The sequence below is a fragment of the Mesocricetus auratus genome, unplaced genomic scaffold (assembly GCF_017639785.1).
Source record: "Mesocricetus auratus isolate SY011 unplaced genomic scaffold, BCM_Maur_2.0 Super-Scaffold_100015, whole genome shotgun sequence".
Taxonomy (NCBI): domain Eukaryota; kingdom Metazoa; phylum Chordata; class Mammalia; order Rodentia; family Cricetidae; genus Mesocricetus; species Mesocricetus auratus.
Window position 1 is genome coordinate 31,917,967 of NW_024429198.1, and position 26,895 is coordinate 31,944,861.

Genomic DNA, 26,895 nt, shown 5'->3' on the forward strand with positions numbered 1-26,895 from the left:
GGTCTGGGGTCCCCAACCCCAGTGCTCTCTTTTGCTTCCAATCTGGTCACAGAGGACAACCTGGGTGAATCCTTACAGACGGAACTTGCTGTGGTCATCTGCTTCTTGTGTAAGTAACTTCTCCCCTAATAAAGTTCACTTAACCTGTACTGAGTCTAGCGAATCTTGATTCCCGTGCAATAAGTAAATCTTTAAAAAATAAAATTAAAAGAACTACTTCTCCCAAATGCACCAGGGCACCGATAGTTTTAAGATAGAATTTCACCCAAATCTTCAAAGATCAGAAAATAACAATGAATTTTTCTAAATATAGAACATGAAGAAAAATTTTAATACTTTTAAATAAATATAGCTTCAATAACTTAACTTTGATATAGAAGTATCATACAAAGAAAGTTACAAATCAATATTATCTTTGAGGGCTGGTGTAAATGTGCTAAATAAGATAGTGAATTTCGCTGGGCGGTTGTGGCGCACGCCTTTAATCCCAGCACTCGGGAGGCAGAGACAGGCGGATCTCTGTGAGTTCGAGGCTAGGCTGGACCGACAGCCTCCAAAATAATACAGAGAAACCCTGTCTCGTAAAACCAAAAAAAAAAAAAAAAAGATAGTGAATTTCACATTAAGAAACAATGACCAATTTGATCAATGATTAAACATTGATCCCAAGTATATTTATTTCAGTAATATAAGGTTGGCTCAATATATTTCTTAACATGATGGCAGGCAGTTACGTTGGTAGTAATTTGTGTATTACTCTTGAGGCAGCAACTTACTTCAAGGGGAAAAATTCCAGATACCTTCAGTAAGATCAAGAAAGCAAGGATGACTGCTACCACCCATATCAGGGCAGAGAGACTATGGTTCAAGTATGGTCTGCCTCTTGATTTCATACTTAAAGTTTCAATGTTACCATGAGACTTACTCTGTCTACAGCTTTCTTTGCACAGTGACAGTGGAGCTTGGTAATCAACCCACAAATTGGAGGGAGAGGGGGGGATGGAAGGAGGAGAAGAGGAGAGAGAGAGAGAGAGAGAGAGAGACAGACAGACAGACAAAGAGACAGAGACAGACAGAGACAGAGAGACAGAGACAGAGACAGAGAGAGACTAACTGGGAATGGCCTAGGCTTTTGAAACCTCAAAGCTGTCTCCCAGTGACACATCTCATCTATCAAGGTCACTCCTCCTAATCTTTCCCCAAATAGTTCAACCAACTAGGAAACTAGCATTCAAATATATGAGCCAAATGGGGGCCATTCTCATTCAAACCACCCCAGTATATGAATAAGTAGAAAGATATCAATCCATGACTCTAAAGACGGCTCAGCTTCCTAAGGATACCCCTTCCCCAGGTGAACTCAAACTTGCCACAGTACTGATAATATCCATGTAATGAGCACTTAACACCATAAAAATAGAGCCAAAAGAAGGGGTTGCATAACTCAGTATGAAAACATACCACACAAGATCTTTCATACTGGTTCTGTGGCTTGAACAGACAACAAATCAATGAGCCAGACAGGAAATCCTGACACATACCCAACCAAGTTCACAATAAGCAACAAATAAGTTAAAATGCCATCCCAAGACATAAGACAAAGCTAGGCTTAATAAGTAGTGCTTTGAGAGGTTTAGATTTATTTATTAAATAAATAAAAAGGACAAATTAAGAGAATTTGTTATTGCTTCTTTTTGTTAATTTATCAGAGTTGGATAATTTCCTAGTGTTTCCTTCTTATGTGTACTCACTAGCTGAGTGAATGAATGACAGACTTCTCTCTAGATGATTTGTCATCTTCTCCTGGGACTGTACATTACTTGTTCATTGAATAGGTGGTTTGATTTACATTAGCTTATTTGGAATGTTTGGCTATTTGTCACAAGGGAGGATGAGATAAAATTTTCCTTTAAGTTGTATATAACAGCTCTGGCTCCTAGGGTTCTCTATACCTTATGGAACTAATTGGCTGGCTTCCCATACTTTTCCTGAGCTATTGCACTGTCAAACAGCTTATTTTTTAACTCTCTCTCTCTCTCTCTCTCTCTCTCTCTCTCTCTCTCTCTCTCTGTGTGTGTGTGTGTGTGTGTGTGTGTGTGTGTGTGTGGTGTGTTTGATGCCGATAAACAACCCAGAACCTCATACGTAACAGATAAGTTGTACACTACTAAGCTGTATTGTCAGGCCTATTTTTTTAATTTCAAAAAAAATCTTTTAATGTTATGACAAAATATGCAAAACTCACCATTTTAACCATTTTTAGTTTTTTACTTGTTTTGTTTTATGAGACAGAGTTTTTCTGTGTAGCCTTGGCCATCCTAGAACTCACTCTGTAGACCAGGCTGGCCTCAAACTCAGAAATCTGCCTGCCTCTGCCTCCCGAGTACTGGGATTAAAGGTGTGTGCCACCACCACCCAGTCATCTTAACCATTTTTAAGAGCACAGCACAATGGCATTCAGCAAAATTCACAATGTTGTGTGATCACCATCATTCATCTGAAGCACTTTCTGCCCCCAACCTTAGCACCGCCATCTGTCTGTACTGATTTAACCCTTCTAGGGACACATAAGTGAATCCACACAGATATATCCTTCTGTGACTGGGTTATTTCACATGGCAACGCAATCTCAAAACCCATCTACCTTGGAGCATATGTCATACATTCCTTTCTTGCCCTCTGGCAACCATCGGTCTACTCTCCCTCTCTATGGATTCCACTTCTCCGGATTCCACAGAAAAATGAGGGAGGTCATGCAATGGTTTTCGGTTTTTTTACCTGGATCATTTTACTGAGCAGTCTTTCAGCTTCACTCCTGTTACTGCAAATGGAGAGACCGCCTTCTTTTTACAGCTGAGTTAATATCCTACTGCATACATGTGACACATTTTAAAGTCTGCTCATCTATTGATGGATGTGTGGGTTGTTCCCATGAGCTGGCTATTGTGAATAGTGCTGCAGCAAACACAGGAGGACAGCGTTTCTTCAACGTAATGATTTAATTTCCTTTGCTTACACACCCTTCAGGAGGATGGCTAGGCCAGAAGGTAGCTCCATTTTCAGTTTTTGGAGGAACATCCATCCTTTTTTCTGCAATGACTGGACTCATATTTTCATCACTTGGGTGAAGCGGCAACTCATAAGTGGCTTGATCTGTACCTCCCTGATGGTTAGTGACTGAGCACTCTTACACATATGAACTTTTGTATATCTTCTTCTGAGAAATGTCTACCTAGGTCCTTTAATATTTTAATCTTTTTTTCAAGACAGGGTTTCTCTGTGTAGCCCTGGTTGTATAGATCAGGCTGGCCTCGAACTCAAAGATCTGCCTGCCTCTGACTCCTGAGTGCTGGGATTAAAAGTGCACATTTTAATCATGTTTTGATAGTTGAATCTCATCTGTTTTAAACATCAACCCATCACTGGATATATGTTCGGCAGATGTTTTCTTTCATTCTGAGTTCTGTCTCTTCACTCTAACGACTGCTTCTTCCACTGTGCACAGGATTTTACACTGATACAATCCTGTTTCTCTGTTTTTCCATTCATTTGTTGACAGACACTTGGGTGGCTCCTCTCATTCTCGGTGAAGAGGGCTTCTGGGAAAGTGGGGGTGAGTTGTGCAGGTCTGTAGGAGAAGGAAGGTATGGAGGGGTGAGGGCACATTTGACGCTTTGCTCTCCCTGCAATCCAGTGGGTCAGAAGAAGGCTAGAAACTTGCAGTGAGGTTCGAATGTCACTCTGCTGCCTTCACAGTTGGTGGGCACTTCACGAGGGGGCATCGAGTGCTTTTAGATTAGACACATCTCTAGTGTGCTGGCTTCAAGTGTTTTGCGTGGGAAATCCCAGAGCTTTTGTTCTGCCTTCATTTGATCTTAGTGGGAAACATGCCAAGTTTGGAAGCCCCTGTATTCCTCCAGTTACTGCCCAGCAGGATCTGGACACAATTGGGGGTAGGTGAGACAGAGCTGAGGCTGTGGAAGGGTGGAAAGCTGATACCAGCATAGTTAGGGTGACTGGGTAAGCTCAGCCTAGCCTAGTGCTCAGGTCCTACAGCTATCATCTCCACCCAGTCCATGACGTAGGAACAGTCAGTTCTGTCCAGAACGGGGAGACCCAAATCACTACAGCTTGCACCGTTGGTTATCATCCATCACCCAACCCACAGGCCACTGCGGTCCCCTGTCCAGACAGAGATGAGAGTAATACTGGGGTGCACTTAGGGACGGTTAGTGGATAAGGCATCACCACTACGTGAGAACTTAGGCTATCATGTGAGAACAAAACCAACAGGATGGTAAGTAGGTAAAATATGGAAGGGAATGCCCTCAACTTTGATATAATGGCCATTCCAGGCAGCAATCATGGTGTTCTGGGCATCTCTTCTCTCTCAGGTGAGAGGCAGGTGGGCAGCAGGCGAAGCCAGAACATATGTCCTGAGTATTGAGCCCACTGGGCAGGCATGGCTCAGTTGTGTTTTCCAGATCCTGTAACAGCTTTTCCCAGCTCAGTGCTTGCCATGTACTCCTGGTGTCCTGCTAAGAATAGTTCAAAGACCAAAGAAATTTTCAAGGCTTGAGTATATAAAATGTCTTCTTAAAAAAGATTTTATGAGATTAGTCACAAGCAAAAACAATCTTAATTTTAACTCACAAGGCAGAATTTTTTTTAAAGACCATAAAATGCTTTTGTGGGATCATATGGATTCAATATCAGATTGACTCTCTGGTCCAGAATTGTCATGCCAAATTCTTTTACACATGTGGAACCATCTTTCAAATATGCATCATGAATGTTTTTTTCTTTTTTCTCTCTCTCTTTTTATTCCTACAAGTTCTTTTTCCCTAAAAATCAAAACAAAACAAAAAAATCATGGAAAATGAGATCACTTTTCCAAGTGGAAAAAAAAAGATTTAGCCCTAAGGTTAAAGACTACATTTTTTAAGGAAAAAAAAACTGTATCTATGTCTAATTACTTAAAGTCGTAACATGAGGCACCTGCCACTAACGATGGTGATCGGTACAAACAAGGGCCGGTGGCCTGATGGCCCCTCAGTCCTGCCCTGGTATTCCTCCCACCCTCTCTACACACAGAGAGACCAACCCTTTGAGAAGTTAAACTTCCTCTGGCGAACCCTGACTATCTTGATTTCTTCCAGTCCCATGGCAGGAAAATAGCCAGCATGTACTTCAAAGATTATTTTTGTCAAGGTCACCGCAGAGGGAAAAAGAAAAAAAAAAGAGGGAAAAGGGAACAATTCTCAACAGCTCTTCTCATCTCTCCCCCTTGGCATTAGGGGAAGTTGGAGCAAGTCGCTCCCCCTGGGACTTGTTGCCAAGGTTACTGCACAGCAACAGGCTCCTAGTCACGCGAGCAGCACCGGGCAGGCATTGGGGCAGCTGGCTGGGCTTCCTGGAGCCAGATCACTCGCAGGGGCTGTGGCATGGAACTTGCGTGCGTGCAAGCACTGTTCTAGCCGGGGGAGTGGAATAAATGGCTGTTTATAGATGCCACAAATAGTAAACTCAGCCTTGACTCTCTTCCATGAAGCAGTTAGAGCACTTGAAGCAGTTCCTGAGAGTCCATGCTAACCGTGGCTGCAGAGGCAGCAGGTGTGGACAGCCCTGGGAACATCACACTCACTCCATTAACTCTACCAGCAATCCCTTTCTGTGCTGTGTCCTGCTGGTGGAAATGTCTCCAGCTAACCTACAGCAAGTTAGGAACAAAGTGGGAAGAGTGCCCATTTCAGACTTTGTATGGTGAGATGAGTGTGCTGGGCAGTGTGGGTGAATGGTATAGAATGCTGAGCATCAAAAGAGCAACAGAGTGGTGAAGCCTAGCCCTAGATATCTGAACCACCCCCTGGGTTAGGGACCAAAGCCAGGTATCCTAATCAACAGGGATATTGCTGGATGACTGGATGTAATGCCTCACTGGCATGTGGAAGACATCCCAAATATGGGAGGTGAGGTTTTTATGTCTTTCTTGGGAAGAACAACTCCCAAATACTTTGTCTCCCACTTACCACACTCGGAGTGCTGGAAGTAATTAAACTCTATGCACTTCCTTCCAGGAGTCTGAGGGGTCTTTGATAGCTTTTCCAAAAGTTACAAAACACAGGATAAGACATGGCCCCAGCTGAAGGGAACTGCTCTGAAGTGGGCATCCCTGGGATCATCATTTCCATGGGGTGGCCCTTCCCATCCATATCCATTCACAGAGTAGCCACAGGGGCAGGTTGTTTCTCCTTGGTAAAAACATGACTTTCATATTCACAATGGTATGTATATGTTGAATTCCTGAAAGGAAAGGGACTTCAAAGGCACTGGGGAACAAAGATCCAGTAGTTATGACTCTTGGTAATGAAATGTGGGCTTCTCTGTCAGAAAGCCCTAGAAGGAGGCATGAAGTTCTGGACCATGAGATGAACCTGTTTGTTGAGGGACCCAAGAATCAAAGCGGGGTATCAGGGGATCCAGGAGCCCCCAAAATTCAGACCCCAGTCACATTCAGACATTTTCTCTGGATTCCTGGCCTGTATACTTCATTCCCCACCATTTTAAAAACCAGGAACAGAAAAGGAGAGATCTTCTCCATCCAGTGGTTCCCCACGGTAGGTAGCAAAACCATCACCTTCATCTGCCAGGTCATTAGATGACAGACTTGAATCCCGGCCCTCCACCTCAAGCATGGCTCCTCCAGACCTGGCAAGTAGGCCCCAATCTCCTGGTCCCTTCCCCATTGTGCTCCCCTTTTCTGTACCCTGGGGTTTCTGAGGGTTGGTCGTGAGGCTCTGGGTTCTTATACCTTTTCTTTCTAGCCTTGGCCCCTAACTGAGAACCAAGAAGGAGTGGGTAGGAGAAAGAGGACCCTTATGCTTCCGGTTCTATCTCATCCCCGAGCCCTCAGTCTTCTTCCCAGTGACCAGGACATGGCCACACACATAGAAGTGAGTCGGGTGTCAGTCCAGCACTTGGGGCCCCAGGAAGATATCCCAACCTGGAAGATGAGTTTTTGAAGACTTTCTTTGGAAGAACAACTCCCAAATATTTTATCTCCAATTTACTACACTAGGAGTGTTGGAGGTACTTAAATTCTATAAACCTCTTTCAGGAGTCTGAGGGGTCTGTGGTGGCTTTCCCAAAAGTTACAAAACACAGCAGTGCAGCTCAGAGAACTTCTGCCTGGCACATGGCTGCAGCTTCCTGACATATAAGGTTATCCCACAGATGTTTCTGTAAAGCATTGCAAAGCAGACTGGACAGAGAGCAGCTTAAAACTGGCAGGCAGTCCTGTGTTCTACAGGAGTCACCCTGTCCTCCAGAGCTGGATGAGCTCCTTCCAAGGAACTTGTGAGATTCCCTTCATCTGAGTACGTGATTCGGTGAATTTTTTGTTGGCAAGCAATTGCCTAAACTGGGAATTTGACAGTGAACAGCTTTGGGGAATGGTTATGTTCCTGCCCCTTGCCAGGGGCTTTAGGACCATTCCTGAGTGGTGGGGACCTGCTCACAGAGGCAAACTTCAGATATGAAAAAACTGGCATCACATAGCTACCATCCAGGCACCTACTATACAAATAACCCACAGAGAGGAGCCTTGTAGTTAAGGGTCCCTTTATAAGCCCCTCTTTACAGGTAATACTTTCATTCAGGAATCTGGCTGCCCTGACCACACTTTCTCCCCTCTCTCCAGCAGACTAGGGGTGGCCAACATCCCCGGGCCTAAGTCCCTTGTCTGGTATCCCAGGAGCAAAAGCAAAGAAACCTATGAGATATATATGGATCAAACTAAGAAGCTGCTGTAAGTGTGACTATCATTAACACCTAAAGAGATAAGAAAGATATTAGCCATGGAAAACAAATGATGCGATTATTGAGAGTGACAATACTAGGTATGAAATGTGATAAAGCACACACAGTGAACATGAGCATGGGGTGATGATAAGCAGCAAGCTCCTATAACTGTAGGCACAGGGAAGGGCAGCTGTACAAAAAATAGAAATGGCGGGTGACTGGGATAGGGATAGTCTTCGAGTAATGGCCAACTCCTAAAAATAAGACAAGGAACAGGGACTGAAGGCATAAAACTTCCAGAATTGAAGATGATAGAGGGCACAACCAGAGAAAATAAGACAAAAGGTGTGAAATTTAAGGATGCCAAAGGCAAAGGAAAACGTTTACAAAACCTTCAAAGATCAGGAGCACCAGAGTGGAGGACTCAGGCCATCAGGCACTACAAATGGAAGACTAGACCAGGAAAATCGAGGGGAAGATTTTTTTAATTTTTTTATTTAAATTAGAAACAGGAATGCTTCACATGTCAATCCCAGCTCCCTCTCCCACCCCTCCTCCCTAGTCACTCCACCACTCCCCCAGGCCCCCACCCAATCCCTACATCATTCCCCAGGGAGGGTGAGGCCCTCCTTGGAAGGATCTCCAAAGTCTGTCATTTCATCCAGGGCAGGACCTAGGCCCGTCCCCATATGTCCAGGATGAGAGAGCATCCCTCTATTTGGAATGGGCTCCCAAATATCATTCATACACCATGGTAAACATTGATCTATTACCCAAGGCCTCAGTGATTTCTGTGGCCTCACTGAGACTACATTCATGGAGTCTGGATCAGTCGAGGGGAAGATTTTACACCTTAAATCCAGTATCAACAAAGACATAGAAACATTGGTTAGAACTCAAGCTGAGATGAAGAAGGAATTGAAAAATCAAAACTAGAAAGTGTAACTAGAAAACATAAAGGAAAGCCTTGAAGTAGAATTAATAAAGAAAAATATAAAATATCAAGATTTGAAGATAAAATAGAGGTTCTAGACAAAACAATCAAAGAAGTAAAATTTTTAAATACAGGAAATGAACATTCAGGAAATATGGGGCAGTCTGAAAAGAACCATTGAATTACGTGAATAGATAAAGCAGAACAGTTCCAGGTCAATAGCATAGAGCAGATCTTTAACAAAGTCATAGGAAAAAAATTAAGATATACACATAGACATACAAAAAGCACACAGAGCACCAAATAGAAGACCAGAAAAGAAGCTCCCCATTGCAATATCATAGTTAAAACACTTAAGCGTACAAAGCATAAAAAAGGCACTGACAGTTGCAAGAGAAAAAGACAAGTCACATATAAAAAGAAAACCCACAAGAGTAACAGCTGATTCCTTAATGGAAATGTTGAAAGCCAGATGAATCCAAAGCCAGGCCTAAAATACTATGACTGCCAACCTACCCTAATATACCTAGCAAAACTATCTGAATTAAGTGAAGGAGAAAGAAAAACTTTTCATAATATAAAAAGACTTAAAACACTATATTCAACAGACCAAACCTACAGAAAATCTAGGACACAATATTTTCAGGCTGAAGAGAGGAATGAGCAACCAAAAGACTGTAGAAAGAAAACAAAGCTATTGTTACTGAAACATAAAGACTACTGAGAACACAAGCGATACCAAAAATCAACAACACAATTACTGCAACTAACACACCTTTCAATAACAAATTTAAATATTAAGGGCCTCAATTCTCCAATGAAAAGACACAGGCTGGTTGAATACATTTGTCTCTTGTCTACAAGAAACACATCTTATCCTGAAAGACAGGCACTGTGTTAGAATGAAAGGATGGACAAAAGTACTCTAGTTAAATGGAACCAGAAAGCAGGCAGCCATCACTGTTCTAATATCTGACAAAATAGACTTCAAAACTAAAATTAACCAGGACAAATAAAGGATGCTTCATTTTAATCATGGGAACAATTATTCAAGACGTGACTATCCTAAACATATATGGACAATATAGATGCAGATTAATATTAACCCGGTAATAGTAGGTGATTTCAATACCAGATTTTCTCCAATAGATAAGGTCATCTGAACAAAAAAATAAGCAGAAGAACATCAGAATTAAATTACATCATATGTTAATTGAACTTAACAAATATCTACAGAATATTCCACCTAAAAACCAAAGAAAACACATTTCTACTCAGCAGCATATGGAAACTTCTGTAAAATAGACCACATCCTGGGACACAAAACAAATCTTTACTAATTCAGAAAGACTGAAATAACTCCATGTATCCTATCTGACCACAATGCAACAAAACTTAAAATAGACAGCAAGCAAATCTCCAGTAAATATACAAACTGTTGGAGATCAAACAACTCATTACTGAATAATGAACTGGCCAAAGAAGAAGTAATAATTTTTATTATTTCTTGCCAGCTAGAGAATTTGGATTTGGTTTGTTTTTGTTTTTGCGAATTTTTGGTTGCATCATTAAATCATTTATGTCTTTTCTAATTTTTAATTTTTAATGTAGGCTTTAGAGCTATAAATTTTCCATGAAGGACTGCTTTCAATGTTTCCCAAAGTTTTTGTTGTGTTTCATTTTCATTTAGTTCCAGGACATTTTTAATTTGGGACTAAACAGCTGCAGGACCCAGCAGGACAGAAACTTCCATCTACATCAGAGAAGCTGCACCCATGAAATCTCATCAACACAGCTACCTAAACAAGATCTGAACAAGGACAACACCAATAGACGTGCTAACGTGGAAGAGAGAAATGTCATGGGGCCTCAATCCTAGACAAAAAACTACAGGCAACTAACGAATGCTGAGAGTGGGAGACATCGTCTTCCCTGGGCCAGAGCCCTCAAATTGATATCATGTGGTCAGCCCTGAAATCATATTCATATAAGTAACATATGTACTAGGCAGTTTGCATTTATATATTTAGGAATATCTAGCTTCCTATCAGCTGTCTGTCTGTGTATCTATCTATCATCTAGAGGCCATGAATTTGAGAGTCAGGGAACAGATACACAAGAAGGATGGGAGGGGGAAAAAGGAATGGTGTAATTATATTTTAATTTCAAAAAATATTTCAAATATTTTGAAGGTTTAATGCTAACCCTCTGTAAACTGGACAGTAATATATGTGTGATTTACACTGGTAACGCAAAGTTGTTTCAACAGTTGAAAACTAATGTAATTCATAGTATCAACAGACTAAAGGCAAAAAATGATCAGCTTGACCGGATAAGGGGAGCTCTTGAATCCCAGACTGATGACTGAAAGGCCAACAGTGGACTGATTCAGACTCTATGAATGTAGTCTCAGTGAGGAGACCACAGAAATCACTGGGGCCTTGGGTAATAGATCAGTGTTTACCATGGTATATGAATGATCTTTGGGAGCCCATTCCAAATAGAGGGATGCTCTCTCAGCCTGGACACATGGGGAGGGGCCTAGGTCCTGCCCTGGATGAAATGACAGACTTTGGAGATCCCCCAAGGAGGGCCTCACCCTCTCTGGGGAATGATGTGGGGACTGGGTGGGGGGCTGGGGGGGGCTGGTGGAGGGACAAGGGAGGAGGGGTGGGAGAGGAAGCTGGGATTGACATGTGAAGCATTCATGTTTCTAATCTAAATAAAAACATGTATTGAGGGAAAAAATCAGCTTTATAGATGCAGAAAAATCACTTTCATTTTAGCATTTATTTATAAGAACTCACAGGAAAAAGAAGCATGAGAGGGAAGTTTTTAATGTAAAGCATCTACAGAACTCAAAGTTCCAAACAGAAGAACTAAGCTGGTGTCATGCTTGATTTGGGGTGACTGACGTTTCCCCTAATATAAGGAACAAGGGTAAGATGTCCCTTTTGCCAGTCTCATTCCACACAGAACTGAGAGCCTAAAGATGCACCATGGCAGAAAAAAAGTAGGCAGCTTGAAAAAGTAAATATAGATTTTAGGCTGGGAGAGTTAAGAATGTTTGCTGCTCTTGCAGAGGACCCGACTTCAGTTCCCAGAACCCATGCAGGAAGCTCACAATTGTCTGGTAACTCCAGCTCTAGGAGTCCCACACCCTTGCCTGGTACCATGGGCACCTGTGCACATGCCCTGTCCATCCACATAATTAAAAATAAAAAATAAATCGTTTGTGCAGATTATCTCTGTCCTTATACAATACAAGAAATCTATGAAAAAACTGCCAGAACTACTTAACTAATGTGTTAGTCATATGACACAGTGAACCTAGAAACCAGACTGTATTTCTATATTTTACCAACAATGACAAAAATTTATAGATAAAAAGGTCCTTATGTGGGGGGGAGGGCACGGGAGAAGGGGAGGGAAAGGGAGAGGGACCTGGACCTGACTTGTGAAGCAACCTTGTTTCTTATCTAAATTTAAGCTGAAAAATAAATTTTTAAAAAATGTTTTTAAAAAAGGTCCTTCTGTAGAAACAACAGAAAACACTGACTATCTAAGCATAAGTCTGACACAGACAGGATCTATGAGACGAAAATGATAAAAACCCTCTTGAAAGTGATTAAAGACCTAAACAAACAGACACACATCCTGCTCAGGGGCTCGCTCGAATTAACTTAAGTTTTAATAATTGCAATGAAAAGTCTAGCAGAAATTTTTTGAAGATTTACTTATTTATATCTTATGTGTACAAATGCTTGCCTGCACACATGTGTATCGAGTAGGAAGTACCCATGGAGGCCCAGAACACGGCATTGATCCCCTGGAACTGCCATGTGAGTGCTGGGACCTGAAGTGCTCTTATCGTTAAGCATTATTTTCAGCTCGAATAGGAATTTTTATAGATGTCAATAAGATCATTCTAAAATGTATGTGAAAAGATACAGAAACTAAAATAGGCAAGATGAGTTTCTGAACAAAAAAACTCATTTTATGCATATGGGGGTTTTGTCTGCATGTACATCTGCACACCAAGAGAGGGCATTGGATCCTACAGGACTACAGACTATAGATGGTTGTGAGCTGCCATGGGATACTGGGAACTCAAGATCTTTGGAAGAGTAGCCAGTGCTCTCAAGGACTGAGTCATCTTTCCAGCCCTGGCAATACAATTTTGAAAGAAAACACAATTGGAAGAGTCAGATAGTCTGGTGCCCATAGCAATTTTATTTACTTCTACTGAAGTTAGAAAGTGTGGTAGTGGTGATACGCCAGACAAATTCAGAGAATGCAAAATGTAAAACTTACAAGACTTAGAAGAATGGGTCGGTAAGATGGCTTAGTAGGTACAGACACATTGCACCAAGCTTGGCAACCTGAGTTTGATACCCTAGATTCACATGCTACAAGAAGAGAAATGGACTCACTCAAGTTGTCCTCTCACCTCCCAAGCATGCCCTGGCACACACACACACACACACACACACACACACACACACAAAGTAAATAAGTGCAAAAATAACTTAAAACTTTTGATAAAACATAAAAAAAAACAATCTTTGTGACCTTGGGATATAGAGTTCCTACACTTGACACCAAAATCATGGCCAACAAGAAGAAAAATTGATAAACGACTTCATAATTTAGCAGTCCCACTATTTGCATCACCCTGTCAAGAGAATGAAAACAAGTCACAGGCTAGGAGAGAACTTCCACTAATTTCACATGTGACAAATGACAGGTGTCCAGAATGTACAGAGAGCCCTCTAGACTGAATAGTAAGAAGGCAAAAACTCTGGGGTTTTTTATATGCAAAGGATTCAAACTGTTTAGTAAATATGATACATGGGCACAGGGAAGAGATGTTTAACACGAGGAAATACTAGTTCAAAAGATGAGATTCTGGCACTCACCCATCAAAATGACTTTAGGTGAGAGAGATAAAATCAAAGCAACTCAAGGACATGGAACAGTGGGAACCTTCTAAAAGCACCGTTAGCCTTGCAGTGTGAATTCCCTGCCCTGGAAATGAAAGAAAGATCCCTACACATAAACAGAATTTTGATACCCTAGATTCTCTTCTCCTTCCATGTGAATCTAGGGTATCAAACTCAGGTTGCCAAGCTTGGTGCAATGTGTCTGTACCTACTAGGCCATCTTACCGATCCATTCTTCTAAGTCTTGTAAGTTTTCCATTTTGCATTCTCTGAAATTTGTTTGGTTCCAGACAAAAGCATGGCTGGAAGCATCGAAAGAGGAATGGAGGTGTGGAAGGGGGAGTAGATGGAGGTGGTGAGGTGTCAGGGTTTGGAGTAGGGTGTGTGGGTGGAGGTGTGGAGCCTCAAAGAGGAAATGCAGATATGAGGAGGGAAACAGGACAGAAGGTGTAGAAGAACATGTGCTCTGATTAGGACTTGGATCAGACTAATCAAGTATCCTGGGTGCTGTGTTTCATAACTTAGTACAAAGGTTTAAGGAGGATTTTTATGAGTCTTAATTTTTAATTGACCTTAATTTTGATGACAATTTAAACCAGGATGCGCTTTAAAGCTCTGCTTTTTCTAGCAGTGACAGGAAGAGCAGTGCTAGAGAAAAAGGAATAGTACTCGAGAATGTGCTTTCTAGCACATAATGGTAAGTGATAAGGTTGCACATGTTTCTTCCACTGAAGGACGATGCTCCCCAAAAAGGGACGACAATGTCATTGGTGTGCATGCCACACTGAGCCACAAAGAGCTGAAACCAGACCACAGACTGTTTATCCTGAGCAAGCACAACTGCTTCTATGTGGGGGCCCCTTTGAGCACGCAACTCCGGTGTATTTTTTTAAAGTTCGGATTTATAAATTAGTCAAAGCCCAGACTCTTCATCAGAAGCACTAGAATTTAGAGATGCTTCCTCACCATAACCTTCTCTCCCTTAGGTACTCCTGGTGTTCCCAGGACCCCCTGGATGCTGTGGGAAATGCAAAGAACGTAATGTCTCAAAGTTGCTCATGGCCAAGGTAGACCCAGAACACTGTTCTTCAACTATAGCTCACATGGCCTGGCTAAAAAGGACACAGTTAGGAGAGCTTAAGAGGCAAAAAGACCCGATGCATAGGAAATCTGAGTCATTAGACAGGATGCAGAAGCCTGTAGGGAAAGAGGGTTAGTCCAAGCCAACTTTCTGGGATGGAGCCTGGCTCCTGGCTGTCGATTACCCTCTTCCTCCTGTATAGTGCATGAGATTTTCTAACGTAGAAAATAGTAAAAGAGGTGAGAGAGTGTGGCTTCACCCTGAAAGGTGCTATCCCCCTATGGGCTCTTAGTATTTCCATTCCCTCTTTTAAGGCATAGACAGGGATGGTGCCTTAAATCTGAATGGTGATGAACAGAAAGCCAAGCCTCTCCCACAGTGACTGATAGAGAAAAGTGATGAACTCCTAGCTCCTGCCATCTGTACTGCCAACAGAGGCTCACCCAGGGCCTGGCCCAGTGAGGATAGGGGTCAAAGGAATACAACTCTGCCCACTTCATATCCCTACCAGTTCCTGATGTTTCTGTGCCAGCCTCAGCCCTCGGAGACTGTTCTGTTATGATCATCTTCTGAGATGTCAGAGAGCAAGCTTGAACATCTCAGAGAAATCCCAGCACCAAAGAATCTTGGGGTTCATCTTATGAGGAAAAAGCTCCACCTAATGGGAGTTCCCATCAGCCTGAATGCCAGTGTGAAATGTAAGAGCTGTCAGTTCCTATTTGCGTAGGGCTCTGGATGAACCACATAGAAACTCAACACTGACTATTTTTAGTCTTTAGTTTGGAAAGTAAATGGCCTAATATTTAGGTTCTTTCATCAATGGGTAAAACCAGAGAATATGGGATGACAAATGAGTCTTAGATTTAGCATGAGGATGATGAAATCCTTAACTCCTTCCTTGAAGTGGGTCCCTGCCCACAGATCCTAGCTTAAACAGTCTTGGACCAGTCTGGCAAACAGCTCATGAAGGCATTTTGGTGCTTTTCAGCTTCTTATCAGGAAACACACACACACACCAAACAAAACCACCACGGCTGTGTGGAGTTGCAGTGAAATGTGCTCTTACCTCCAGCAGCAGCCGTCCCTCCTGCACAGGGAACCCTCTGTGTGAGTGGTCTTCAGGTGGCAGAGGCGGAGATGGCCATACACATGTCTCCTGCAAGGCTGTCAGGGAAGAATGAACAGGTGAGCCCTTTGTAGAGCCCACGCCTGCTAGTGGCTTTAATCACATTTTTCTTGTGTTTTCCTGAATTTTACCCCATGGTTCCTGCTAGATGCTCAACCTGGCCTGTGCTGTTGTCCTATACAAGATATGCAGGATCTCCACAAAGTCCTTAAAAAGTTGTATGATTGGCAGGAGGAGCAAGTTGAGGCCCCAGGCCAGCATGAAAGGGTGACCTAATGTAAAAGTGTGACCAAACTCATCTTGGAAACTGCTCTTGAGTCTCTCATCTACCCAGTCTTGAGACAAAGTATGGTTTCCTGTAAGGTTCCCTTCATGGCCAAGGATCCCAGGGTTCCCACAGACACCTCCTGAGATCCAAATACCAGTGATCCAAACAGCACTGGTGGTTACCCTTTGAAAGGGAGCCTGTCATGTGCTTCAAGGCTAGGCCACGGCACCCTGAGTCCACCGATATCCCATACCCTCATGTCTGCTGGAAGGGAACAGGTCAAACGCCCTCACCTGGAGGTAAGTGAAGTCCTTGAGAATGCCCACACATGCTTCTGGGCCTATGAAGATGCCAACCTCCCTGGCACCCCTATCCAAGTCTGGTCTGACGGCTTTGGGATGGAAAGCTCATGGTTCTCTTACGGAGCTGGATTCTAGTCTTTGATGGGCTGACTCCATCTCCACCACCCAGGTGACTTAAGTCCAGACAGAAAGTCCCATTGTTGAGGGCCACAGCATTCTTTTTTTTTTAAGATTTATTTATTTATTTATTGTGTATACAGTGTTCTGTATGCACGTATGCCTGCATACCAGAAGAGGGCATCATATCTCATTATAGATGGTTGTGAGCTACCATGTGGTTGCTGGGAATTGAACTCAGGACCTCTGGAAGGGCTCTGAGCCACCTCTCCAGTGGGCCACAGCATTCTTAAAAGTACTCTCACTACCTGTTCACAGCCCACCTCATGCTGGAAAGGGTGAGTTTGATGGGCTGGGCATATTATTCAGAAATAAAAGCAATATCTGAATCAAAGTTCATCATTCATGTGTCACATGGCCTGGTCTGCCCATGCAAGGGTTTTGGCAGGGATAAAGGACTCTGTGTAACCTTCCCAGGGTAGCCCAGGAGACTATGACCCCCGAGGCAGTGACATGACTTTTGGGATCTAGTATCTTTCTCTTCCTTTCTTTGAAGCCACCATTTTCTCAGCCTTGTCTGCCCAACTACTGAGAGTGGGTTTTCTGTTCACCGCACTAAGTAAGGAACATGCCATTTTCTTTGTCAGAACTCACATCACTCCTGGGAGACACGAGTCCCTGACACCTCTAGGGCAATGGTTCTCAATCTTCCTAACGCTTCGACCCTTTAATGCAGTCCCTCATGTTGTGGTGACCCCCAGCCATAAAATTGTTTTTGTTGCTGCTTCATAAATGTAATTTTGCTACTGTTATGGTCATGATGTAAATATTTTTGGAGATAGAGGTTTGCCAAAAGGGTCAGACTCTAGGGGCAAAAAAGGGATGGAGCCAGACTCCTTGAAGCTCACTCACAGTCCTTCACAAAGTCTGTCCCCACTTTGGGCCTCCCACACAGGAGGCTTCATACTTGGTGCTCCCAGATGTGGCTACAGGAGGAATAAAGGGGCCCACTTTGTTTCCCAGGCCGAGGCGCCAGATGCCTTGAAGGGGCACCCCCATTCCCTTGGGCAATGTTTCATGGAAACTGCAAGAGTGAGAGGAACTGCTGTCCCCTGGTACTTGGGGGTGAGGAGAACGGGACAGTAAGATTCGGCCCGTGTGGGTCTCCTATAAACCAAGGCATCAGCAGGAGGATTCCCAGGGGACAGGGACGACTTTCTAATGGTCTCCCTGCAGATGAGAAACGTTCCCAGCACCACTGAGTTTGCACGAAACTTCCAGAGAACTTAAGGGTGGCTGAGGGGCCGATATGCTTGTTATGCAGGAAAGCGGGTAGGAGTGGAACTGCTGTACCATTTGAGCACAACACAGAAATTGGCCAGATCTACAGGATCTCCCCACTCCAACCCCTACAGCCAGCTCCGCCTCTAAGAGCGGCTAGGTCCAGCATAGGCTGAGCTCCCGAGACTCCACCACCCCCATCGCGTGCTTGGCGCCTCCGGCTTCCTCCTGCGGCCACAGGCGTCACGCGATGGCTGCGATCGCGTGCGAGTGAATTGGGCCCCGCCCGGCAGCGCGGGGGTAGATTGGTTGGGGGCCCAGGCCCGAGGGAAAGGGACAGAGGTGTGGCCGGGGACTGGGGTGGGACCGGGATGGGAGGGGTTTGGATTGTAGCACATCTCAGTCCGGCAACTCTCGCCTGCAGTGTGATTGGTCAGCCCGAGCCGGGTCGGGTGTCTTTGCTTGAGTTAAGAGTAGTGGAGGTCACTGGGGCCCCCACAAAGCGTAGCTAGAGGGTAAGTGTCTAAGAACCAGCAGAGTTTTAAGGTGATCCACACGCCTCTGAGAGTCTGTCCACTACTTCCCGCTGCTTTCCGCCCCTCCACCCTGCACCTATAGGCTTTCCCCTCCCCAGCCGACTTCTAGGGCAGTGAGCAGGAAACTCCAGGGCACCCGCCACTGTAAATTTCAACCAGCTCTTCTGGGGACACTGGCAAGAAGAGGGACCTGCTGGGGCTGCTTGCTCAGAAATGAGCTGGATTCCTGTGCTCTGTGTCCAGCTCGACCTAAATCCATGGTCTCCTGTCAGCCGTAGTCCTTCCCCTACAACTGTAGACACGGCAGCATCTGCAGACCCAGGAAACACAACCACTTTTGAGATTCTCCGGGACACTTCAAGGAGTCCCCAAGTGGTCACAATTCACTGGAACCAACGAATCTTTCACTTCTCTTATTTCCTGAAACCTTGAAGTAGTTTATTTGGAACAGCATGATTTTGAAGAGTTACCATGGAGACAGTTGAAATTGCTACACACAGCAATGCAGGGAGCATAGGCTATCCTGGGCATCCAACTTCCTAGTAACATATTTCCCTTTCTCCACACTTAGCAGGCAAGTAGGACCCCATCTGTGGACGCTAGACACACACAAATCCAGGGACTGCTGGGGGTCGCGTGCATCAGTTCAGCCAAGTGCTCTCTGTGGAGGAGAAGCAAGAAGAATGAACCATCTCTGCGCCTGGGTGGTGCTGTCATGCCTGAAAATGGCTCCTTTTTTCTCCTTTCTCTCAGCTCAGTGATGTCAGTTCCTACACCTGAGTGTCGTGTCTGATCAGTGGGCCAGCCATTTCTGTAGTTACTTTCCCCTTGGATTTGCTTTAGTCAGAGACAAAGCTGGGCAAGCCAGCTGGAGCAGAGATGTTCCAGAATTTTGGCTGAGCGTTTACAAGGCTGAGTAAAGTTTGTTTTAGATCGTCAATAGACAGAGATGTGAGTCTCAGGCGGAGCAGGAAGGCCGGGTATGAAAAGGATAGGAAAGAGAAGCAAAGAGCTCAGAGGAAGAAAGAAGAGGGAGGGTAGGAGAGATGACTTGTCACTCAGGACTCACCCAGAACCTCCCGGCAGCAAGCTGGACTGTCCTCCTGGACAGCTGGAATCTCCGATGCATCCCCTGGGCAAGAAGGAGGCCTGGTTGGAATTTTAGTAAGCCAGTTTGCTTTAGAGTTCCAGAGCTACAGCTGGGAAGAGCAGGCCTCCATCAAGATTCTGCCTACAGCAACACAGTCTACTGTGAACCGAGTGCCCAAGTAAGCAGCGGCACAGAAACAGTGTGGACAGACAGAATGACACATTGTCCAGGTCCTGTGTTAAGGTCATGCTATGCTTCAAGGTTCTACCAGTCAAAACCTGTCCCACACACTACTTCCCACAAAGAAGATGTAAGGACCGACCGACCTACAGGGACATCACAGCTGTCTCAAGGCACACAGTTGCCAGGCCTGCTGGCAGAACACTCAGCAGTTCCCAGAAGGCAGGAACAAATAAACATAAGAGAAAACCCTGGATTCCTGGCAACCCCGTCTTGAAAAGCTCCCTAAGCGAAGTTGCTTAGATATGGACAGGTTCCCCCAGAGTGTCTTTAAACTGAAGGACTACCCTTAGACATGGGCAGGTTCCCTGAGAGTGTCTTTAAACTGAAGGGCTACCCTTGTGACAGCAGGAGTTGGTCCGACAATCTGCAGGACTCAGCCCTTTTGTGCATCTATGATGTTCAGTCTTGCTAGACGCATGGGCTCATCTATGCATTAGGCAGCCTGATGAATGCCTGATGGTGATGTGCCCTCCAGGAATCAGAACACAGGCTCCTACCATATGCACGGAGTCTCGTTAATTAGGAGGAAATCCAAGAATCTTCGGAAAGGACTCTTGTCTGAACCTTCTTGCTGACTGGCTTCAGATATTGGAGTAAACAGGTCCACAACCAAGGACTGGCCTCTACTTTAACAAGGACAGTGCCCGGGGCCATGAACAACACTGCTTTGACTATGTGTGAGTTACCCAGTCACACAGCTTCCAATGTCTGAGGGTATTTCAGGTAGGGTAGCATCTGAACAGGGTCCAGTGGTGTGGATGGTGTCACCTAACTTCTGAGGCCTGTAGAGCACAGAAACTGGTAAGGGAGAAATTCGCCCTTTCCTCCTGCCTCTGGGTGAGCTGGAACACAGCCTCTTATTTACATCTGCTCCTGATTCTCAGTTTGGACCTGCGCTGGATGGTGGCATTCATTTCTCCGGGATTCCCATTAGCTTCCGTGACCACATTAGCCAATTCCTCACAGTTCCTACCCCTGTTGATCTGTTTCTCGAGCGGCCCCTGATAAATACGCCCAAGGGCCAGCTTGAGGTAAAATGCCAACATTTCAGCATTAGATAGGAGCCCAGGCTCTATACTGTGTCTGATCTCCGGGGCTCAAGCTGCACATTGGGCCGGTATCCTGTATGTTGTTTCCTCCTCCAGCCATCTAAAGAGGTTAGACAAGTGTGATGGAAATGTGCCCCTGTCACCCCAGCCTAGCTGATAGCTGTGTCTTACCTGGGACTTTACCAAATACTAGCCTTTGGGATCTTTGCAATGGCCATTTATAATTCAAAATCTTTTTACTGTTCGGTTCCTCAGACAAGAAAAAAATCGGAACATGAATAAACAATCATCCAAATGTGATATTTAAAAAATTGAAGCATAGATCAAGTTGTATATTACAGCAAGTTGTGACTTTTGAGATATAATTTCCAGATTTTTCACAAAACGTTCATTAAAGATTTCACACTTCCAAGCATCTCACAAAGAAACACACACACACAAATGCATTTCCTCAATGCAAATTAAAATGGCTCAGATTCCATTTTACACCTGTCAGAATGGCTAAGATCAAAAACACAAGTGACAGCTCATGCTGGAGAGGATGTGGAGCAGGGGGAACCCTCCTCCATTAGCTAGTGGGAGTGCCATCTTACACAGCCACTTTGGAAATCAGTATGACAGTTTCTCAGGAAATAGGGGCTATCACTGTAGACTTGTGGGAGTTTCCCTTGCATCAGGCTTCTACTGGATTCCATAAGCCCCCATTTCCAGCTAAGACTCCTGCAGCAGTGGATGTATAGTCTAAACTGGCCTTCTGTGATCAGATTGGTGACTACCTCAGTTGTCAACAGAGAGCCTTCATCCAGTGACTGATTAAGGGAGATTCAAAGACCCATGGACAAACATTGGACAGAGCTTGGGAGTCCTGCTAAGGAGAGAGAGGAGGGATTATAGGAGCCTAGTGGGGGTCCCACATTGCAGGAAAACCTACAGAAAAGGCTAGCCTGGCACATGAGAACTCTGAGTCTGAATTGACAACCAAGGAGCCTGTATGGGACTGATCTAGACCCTCTGCACATATGAGTCAGTTGTGTAGCCTGGTCTATTTATGGGACTTCTGGCAGTGGGAGCAGGGGCTGTCCCTGGTGCTTTGGCTGGCTCTTGGGAACCTATCCCTCATGCCTTGTTCATTCTGAATATAGGGGGAAGAGCTTGATCTTAAGGCAGCTTGATAAACCATACTTTGCTGATGCCCATGGGAGGCCTGCCCCTTTCTGAGTGCAGAGGAGGGGTGGATTGAGGGGGTGGAGAGAATGTGGGGAGAGGGAGTGGAAGGAGAGAAGGGAGGGAAGGCTGAAGTTGGGATGTTAAATAAATAAACAAATAAATGAAAATTTAAAATGCATTTCCTCTGAGCCAGTGAGGACTAGTCAAAAGGCAGCCATGTGCCTGTCTCTTCTTAACTCCTTGCTAAGGGTATTTACTTCTTCCCACAAGCTCTGTGTGTCTTCAGTCATTTATTCACCCTTCAGAGGAGAAACATCACCTTTGTCCTCAAATACCTGTCATTGTGGAAGATGAAACTTAAACTAGCTCCTTGTGGGAGGGAATAACACAATTCAGACACAATGCAGTTGCATATTATTTTCATGCTATGAAGTCTCTGATGTAGCAAAAACTGGGTGTTGTTATGGAGTTTTATCAGTAAATGTTTCAGCAAACAAGAGAAAGTACCCAGTATCAGTGAGGGCTCAAGAAGTGTTGTGTAAAACAAAGCCAAAAAGTGTATTTTAAAAGGAAATATTTTAAAGTCAAAGATGTGCTAAATTCATAATTTCGTGATGCTTAGGTGTGGATATCAGCACGAATAAGGCATTCTATAAGAGTCACCAAACTCCCACAACCCACAGCAAGATGCTGTCCTGACAGCTCAGACTGGATGCCCTCGAGGTCAGAAAGAGTATAAAATCTACTTGTAAACATGAGCTGATAATGGAAGATGACAGCTCAGTAGAGCACTTGGTTATCCATGAGCTCAGTTCTCAGCAACACACACACACACACACACACACACACACACCAACACTCATAAATAAATCTATAGCTACTTGTCAGAAAACTTGTAACTAACAGCAGTATGGAGTTGGCCTGCTTGCCTGGCAATTACCTGAGTCTTCAGCTCCGTTACACAAATAAATTATACGTAATTATAGGTCACTAGCTCCTATCAAGATTTTGCCATAATTGTGATCAACAGATACATATTGAATTTAGTAAAACATCCCGGTATCTTAATGTCAGATACACAGATCCTTGTAAAGATGTGCCCACTTGTTCCCTGTAGTTGCTTCCCCCTTCAACCTATCATACAACCTGTCATTACCTATCCCTGATTTTATACAGCAGAGAATTAGATACCACATGCAAGCCAAACATAAGAAGAAACACTGAGCAGGAAGCCAGAAAGGTTCTACTGCCTCTTGGGGATGAGGGGTGATGTCAAAAGTGTAGTCAGGCAAACTGAGGGGACGGCCTTTGAGAATAGATCTGGATGAAGCAATCCCAAGACAGCTAGAAAGAGGGGCCCAAGTGTTCGCCTTAACCCTAAGAAAGAACCAGAAGCCCAAATAGACATCCGTATTTCCAGGCTACTGGCTGGGAGATGCCAGCCTTTCAGAGACAGAAAACTGGTCGGTGGGATTGGGAGTAGAACGGAGCACATGGTCATGACCCACTTCCTGGGAAGGAGAGAGTTAATGGAGTTCCTGCTCACTGAAGCTCCCTGGACACCAGCAGTCCCAGCTATAGAGAGGTCACATATGCTATCACCTGGCTTCATGGGCTGGCCCTGTCTTCCCAACCTTGAAACCTGAGCACTTTAGTGATATGCCATCTTGAGAACAGAGACTCTTTCAGCATCTTCCTGCTCCAGAGACAGAGCCCCTCCATCTCAAGGGTCCACAGATAATCAACCACACCGGCACAGAAAGCAGCAACTTCATCAGGCCAACCAGGTCAACTGTGCAATGCTTTGTGGGGCAGCATCTTGGCCTAAGCAGTGTCTGCAGAAGGACAGGTAGTCAAACACAGACGGGAGCTCCCCTCAAGATGGAGGAGTTGTAGTACTTCCCTGAGGTCAGCACACCTCCTTATTCCCCTCGAGAATGTCCCTCTTGTGGGTTATGGGGACACAGCCTCCAGAGTCTGCACCCCTGAGCGCCACCTCTTCCAGAAACAGGAGTTGACATTTTCAGCAAATGGCACTCGCCTCTTGGGTCCTGGACTTATATCCTTCATCATTCTGTGTCCACCGCCAAAGCAAACTCCTTCTATAATACCTGAAGTCTAAATCAGGAAACACCTTTAGACACTGCTGACTAGTCTCAATGAAGGACTCACAGGGGTTGTATCTGGGTCCACAAGGAATTACCCTTATTTACAAGATTGAGGCTTAACTCCTCTCATCATCTCAAACATCAACTCAGACCTGACCTAAAACTATATATTAAGTACCCAAATTATGAAACTACAAAAAAGAAAACATAGGGGATACTTCAAGATATTAGCACAGGAAAAAAATGGCAAGTGTCAAAATGTCTCAGTGAGTAACAGTGCTTGCTGCCAAATCTAACAACCTGAGTTTGCTTCAGGGCCTACACGGCACACATGGTAGAAGACTACCACCATCGCCCACCACACACACACACCATGGCAAGGAGGGAGAATAATGTAATATAAAATATAAAGTGAAAATGTAATTTTAAAATCTAAAATAAGAAATATGAGACCATTCACTTCTGAGTAAACAGCCAAAGAAAATGAGCTTATCAAAGAGACACCTGAATTAACTCTAGCACCATTCATAATAATCAGGGTATGGAATCAGCCTAGATTTTCACCAGTGAATGAACGGATATGGAAAATGTGATGAATAAACATTATGAAATGCTACTCATCCATAGGAATGATTAAATGATGCTGTTTGCTAGAAAAATATGGAACTGGGTTCCACTGCGCTAAGTGAAAGAAGCTAAGCTCTGAATCTACCACGTGTTCTCATTTATTTGTGGAGGCTAAAAATGTTGGTCACACAGACGTAGAGAGAACAAAGGTCATTCATAGGATGGGAAGGATAATGTGAAGAGACACAGAAAGGGTGGGTAATGGCTACAAAAAAAAAATAGAGCAGGAAGTAGCTCTGAAGAGGCAGCTGTAACTCAAGTTCCAGAGGACCCAATAATTTCTTCTGACCTTGGCAGGCACCACATACACGTGGTTCACAGACACGTATTCCGGCAAAGACACTCCTGCATATGAGATAAACCTCAAAAAGAGAGAAAATAACCAAGCAGGACTCACTTCAGAAATGTAATAATGGTTCAAAAGTATTAATATACACAGTGTGTTAGTTCTAATGACAAAAAGAGAAATGCTAATTATTCTGGTTTTATCATTATATATGTTTCAGCTAAAGTATAATACATATTTTGCTCTACCAATAAGCACAAATATTATATTCCAATTAAATGTAAGAATAGCTGGGTGGTGATGGCACAGGCCAAAAAAATCCCAGCATACAGGAGGCAGAAACAGGGGAATCTCTGTGAATTTGAGTTCAATCTGGTCCACTGGGCGAGTTCCAGGACAGCCTTCAAAGCTACAGAGAAACCCTGTCTCAAAACGCCAAAACAAAAAAAGTAAAAATAACTAAAGGGAATAAAGGTACGCAGGTAATAATTTCCAGGTAGGCAGGCTGCAGTGGCAACATTTCCACAAGCCAGGAAATCTCTCCTTATGCCTGCTCCCTGCCCATACCATGTTCAAGCCCTACCAAGAGTGGTTTCATCTTACTTTCCATTGCCACAGCTGTCCACTTCTCGGCCTTGAATTCCTGTAATCGCGCAGGCCTCTGCTAGTGATGAAGACAGCCATGATAGCGTGGTGCGGAAAATGCTCCTCACAGATACATGTACACAACCACTTTGGGGAACAAGCCTCTTTGCAGACTCTACCAACCCTTGCCCCTTTCCTTCCTCCTGTTGCCGAAGATTTGCTCTTCTACCACCTAGGAGCACCCAGGACCTCACTGAGCACACACTGCAGACTCCGACTTCACAGAACACTTCCCTATAACTCTTAAGTGCTGCTTTCTTGGTGCCTCCTGTTGACTTATTGGGGATGTCAAACTTACACAAAACTTTTAAGAACAGCACAACACACCCAATTTTCCCCATAGACTCCACTGAAGCGTACCAATGGGTACAGTAAGATCTCTGCCAAGACACTGGCTGGAAAGCTGTGGTTCTCACCACAGTCCAGTGTCTTCTATCAGATCTCTTTGAAGACCACAATTCAGCCAGTGGCAGGCTGACGAGTCCTTGTGATCGGATGAGAACATGCATCTTCATCAGGAAGATCATCAAGTCTGGGCTCAACCAAGATGATGCGTTTTGGTGTGATATACGGTGTTAACTTAGGTACTCTCAGCAGATCAAATGCAGTCACTGAGGACAGTGAACACTGGTTCTCTCCGTTATTCTTTTCCCCCCTTGACACAAAAAGGTATTTTGTTTGAGACTATAAAAATCCCATTTCTCACCACACTTTCACCATTATTCTTTGTAATTATTGGTATTATTTATCTGAATCAATTATGGCTCAATGCGATGGCTTATAGCTCACCTCTTTTATGTTTGTCTCACCTAACTTTATTAGTTAGTGGTATGTTAAAGAGAGATCTTCTGTTTCTTAATTCATTCATCTATACTAGTACACACTGACAGAACCCTGGCTTTTTTGCTTTGTTGGTTTTTTTTGTTTGTGTTTTGGGTTTGTTTGGTTTTTTTTTTTTTTGGTTTTTTGTTTTGTTTTATTTTGTTTTGGTTCTTCGAGACAGGGTTTCTCTGTGTCTTTGGAGGCTGTCCTGGAACTAGCTCTTCTAGACCAGGCTGGTCTTGAACTAACAGAGATCCTTCTGCCTCTGCCTCCCGAGTACTGGGATTAAAGGCGTGCGCCACCACCACCCGGCTAAGAATATAATTATCAGCCATTGCTACCATAAATCATTTTAATTCCGAAGTCATTCCCGTCTTGGTCAGTAGAGCCTCCTTTCTAGGCATTCTATGTTGCATATTCCTCCATAGCTTATTTTCTAGCACAAACAGCTTTCAGGGTTTCTTCTTCTT

The 26,895-nt window shown here is 44.1% G+C and overlaps 1 protein-coding gene across 3 annotated transcripts in view; it reads right to left on the bottom strand.

Moving 5' to 3' along the window:
* The window catches only part of Ahrr (aryl-hydrocarbon receptor repressor), an 87,594-nt gene that overhangs the window by 31,666 nt on the left and 29,033 nt on the right, over positions 1–26,895 (bottom strand). Inside the window, exons 4-5 of one of the 3 annotated variants that reach the window (XM_040757748.1) lie at positions 19,458–19,520; positions 15,825–15,922 (exon numbers count right to left, since the gene is read on the bottom strand). The exons of 1 other annotated variant lie outside the window; for it this stretch is intronic. In XM_040757748.1, the coding sequence (XP_040613682.1) occupies positions 15,825–15,922; positions 19,458–19,520 (161 nt within the window). The remainder of the gene's footprint in view (positions 1–15,824; positions 15,923–19,457; positions 19,521–26,895) is intronic. One more of the 3 variants, XM_013123832.3, reaches the window with a different exon arrangement.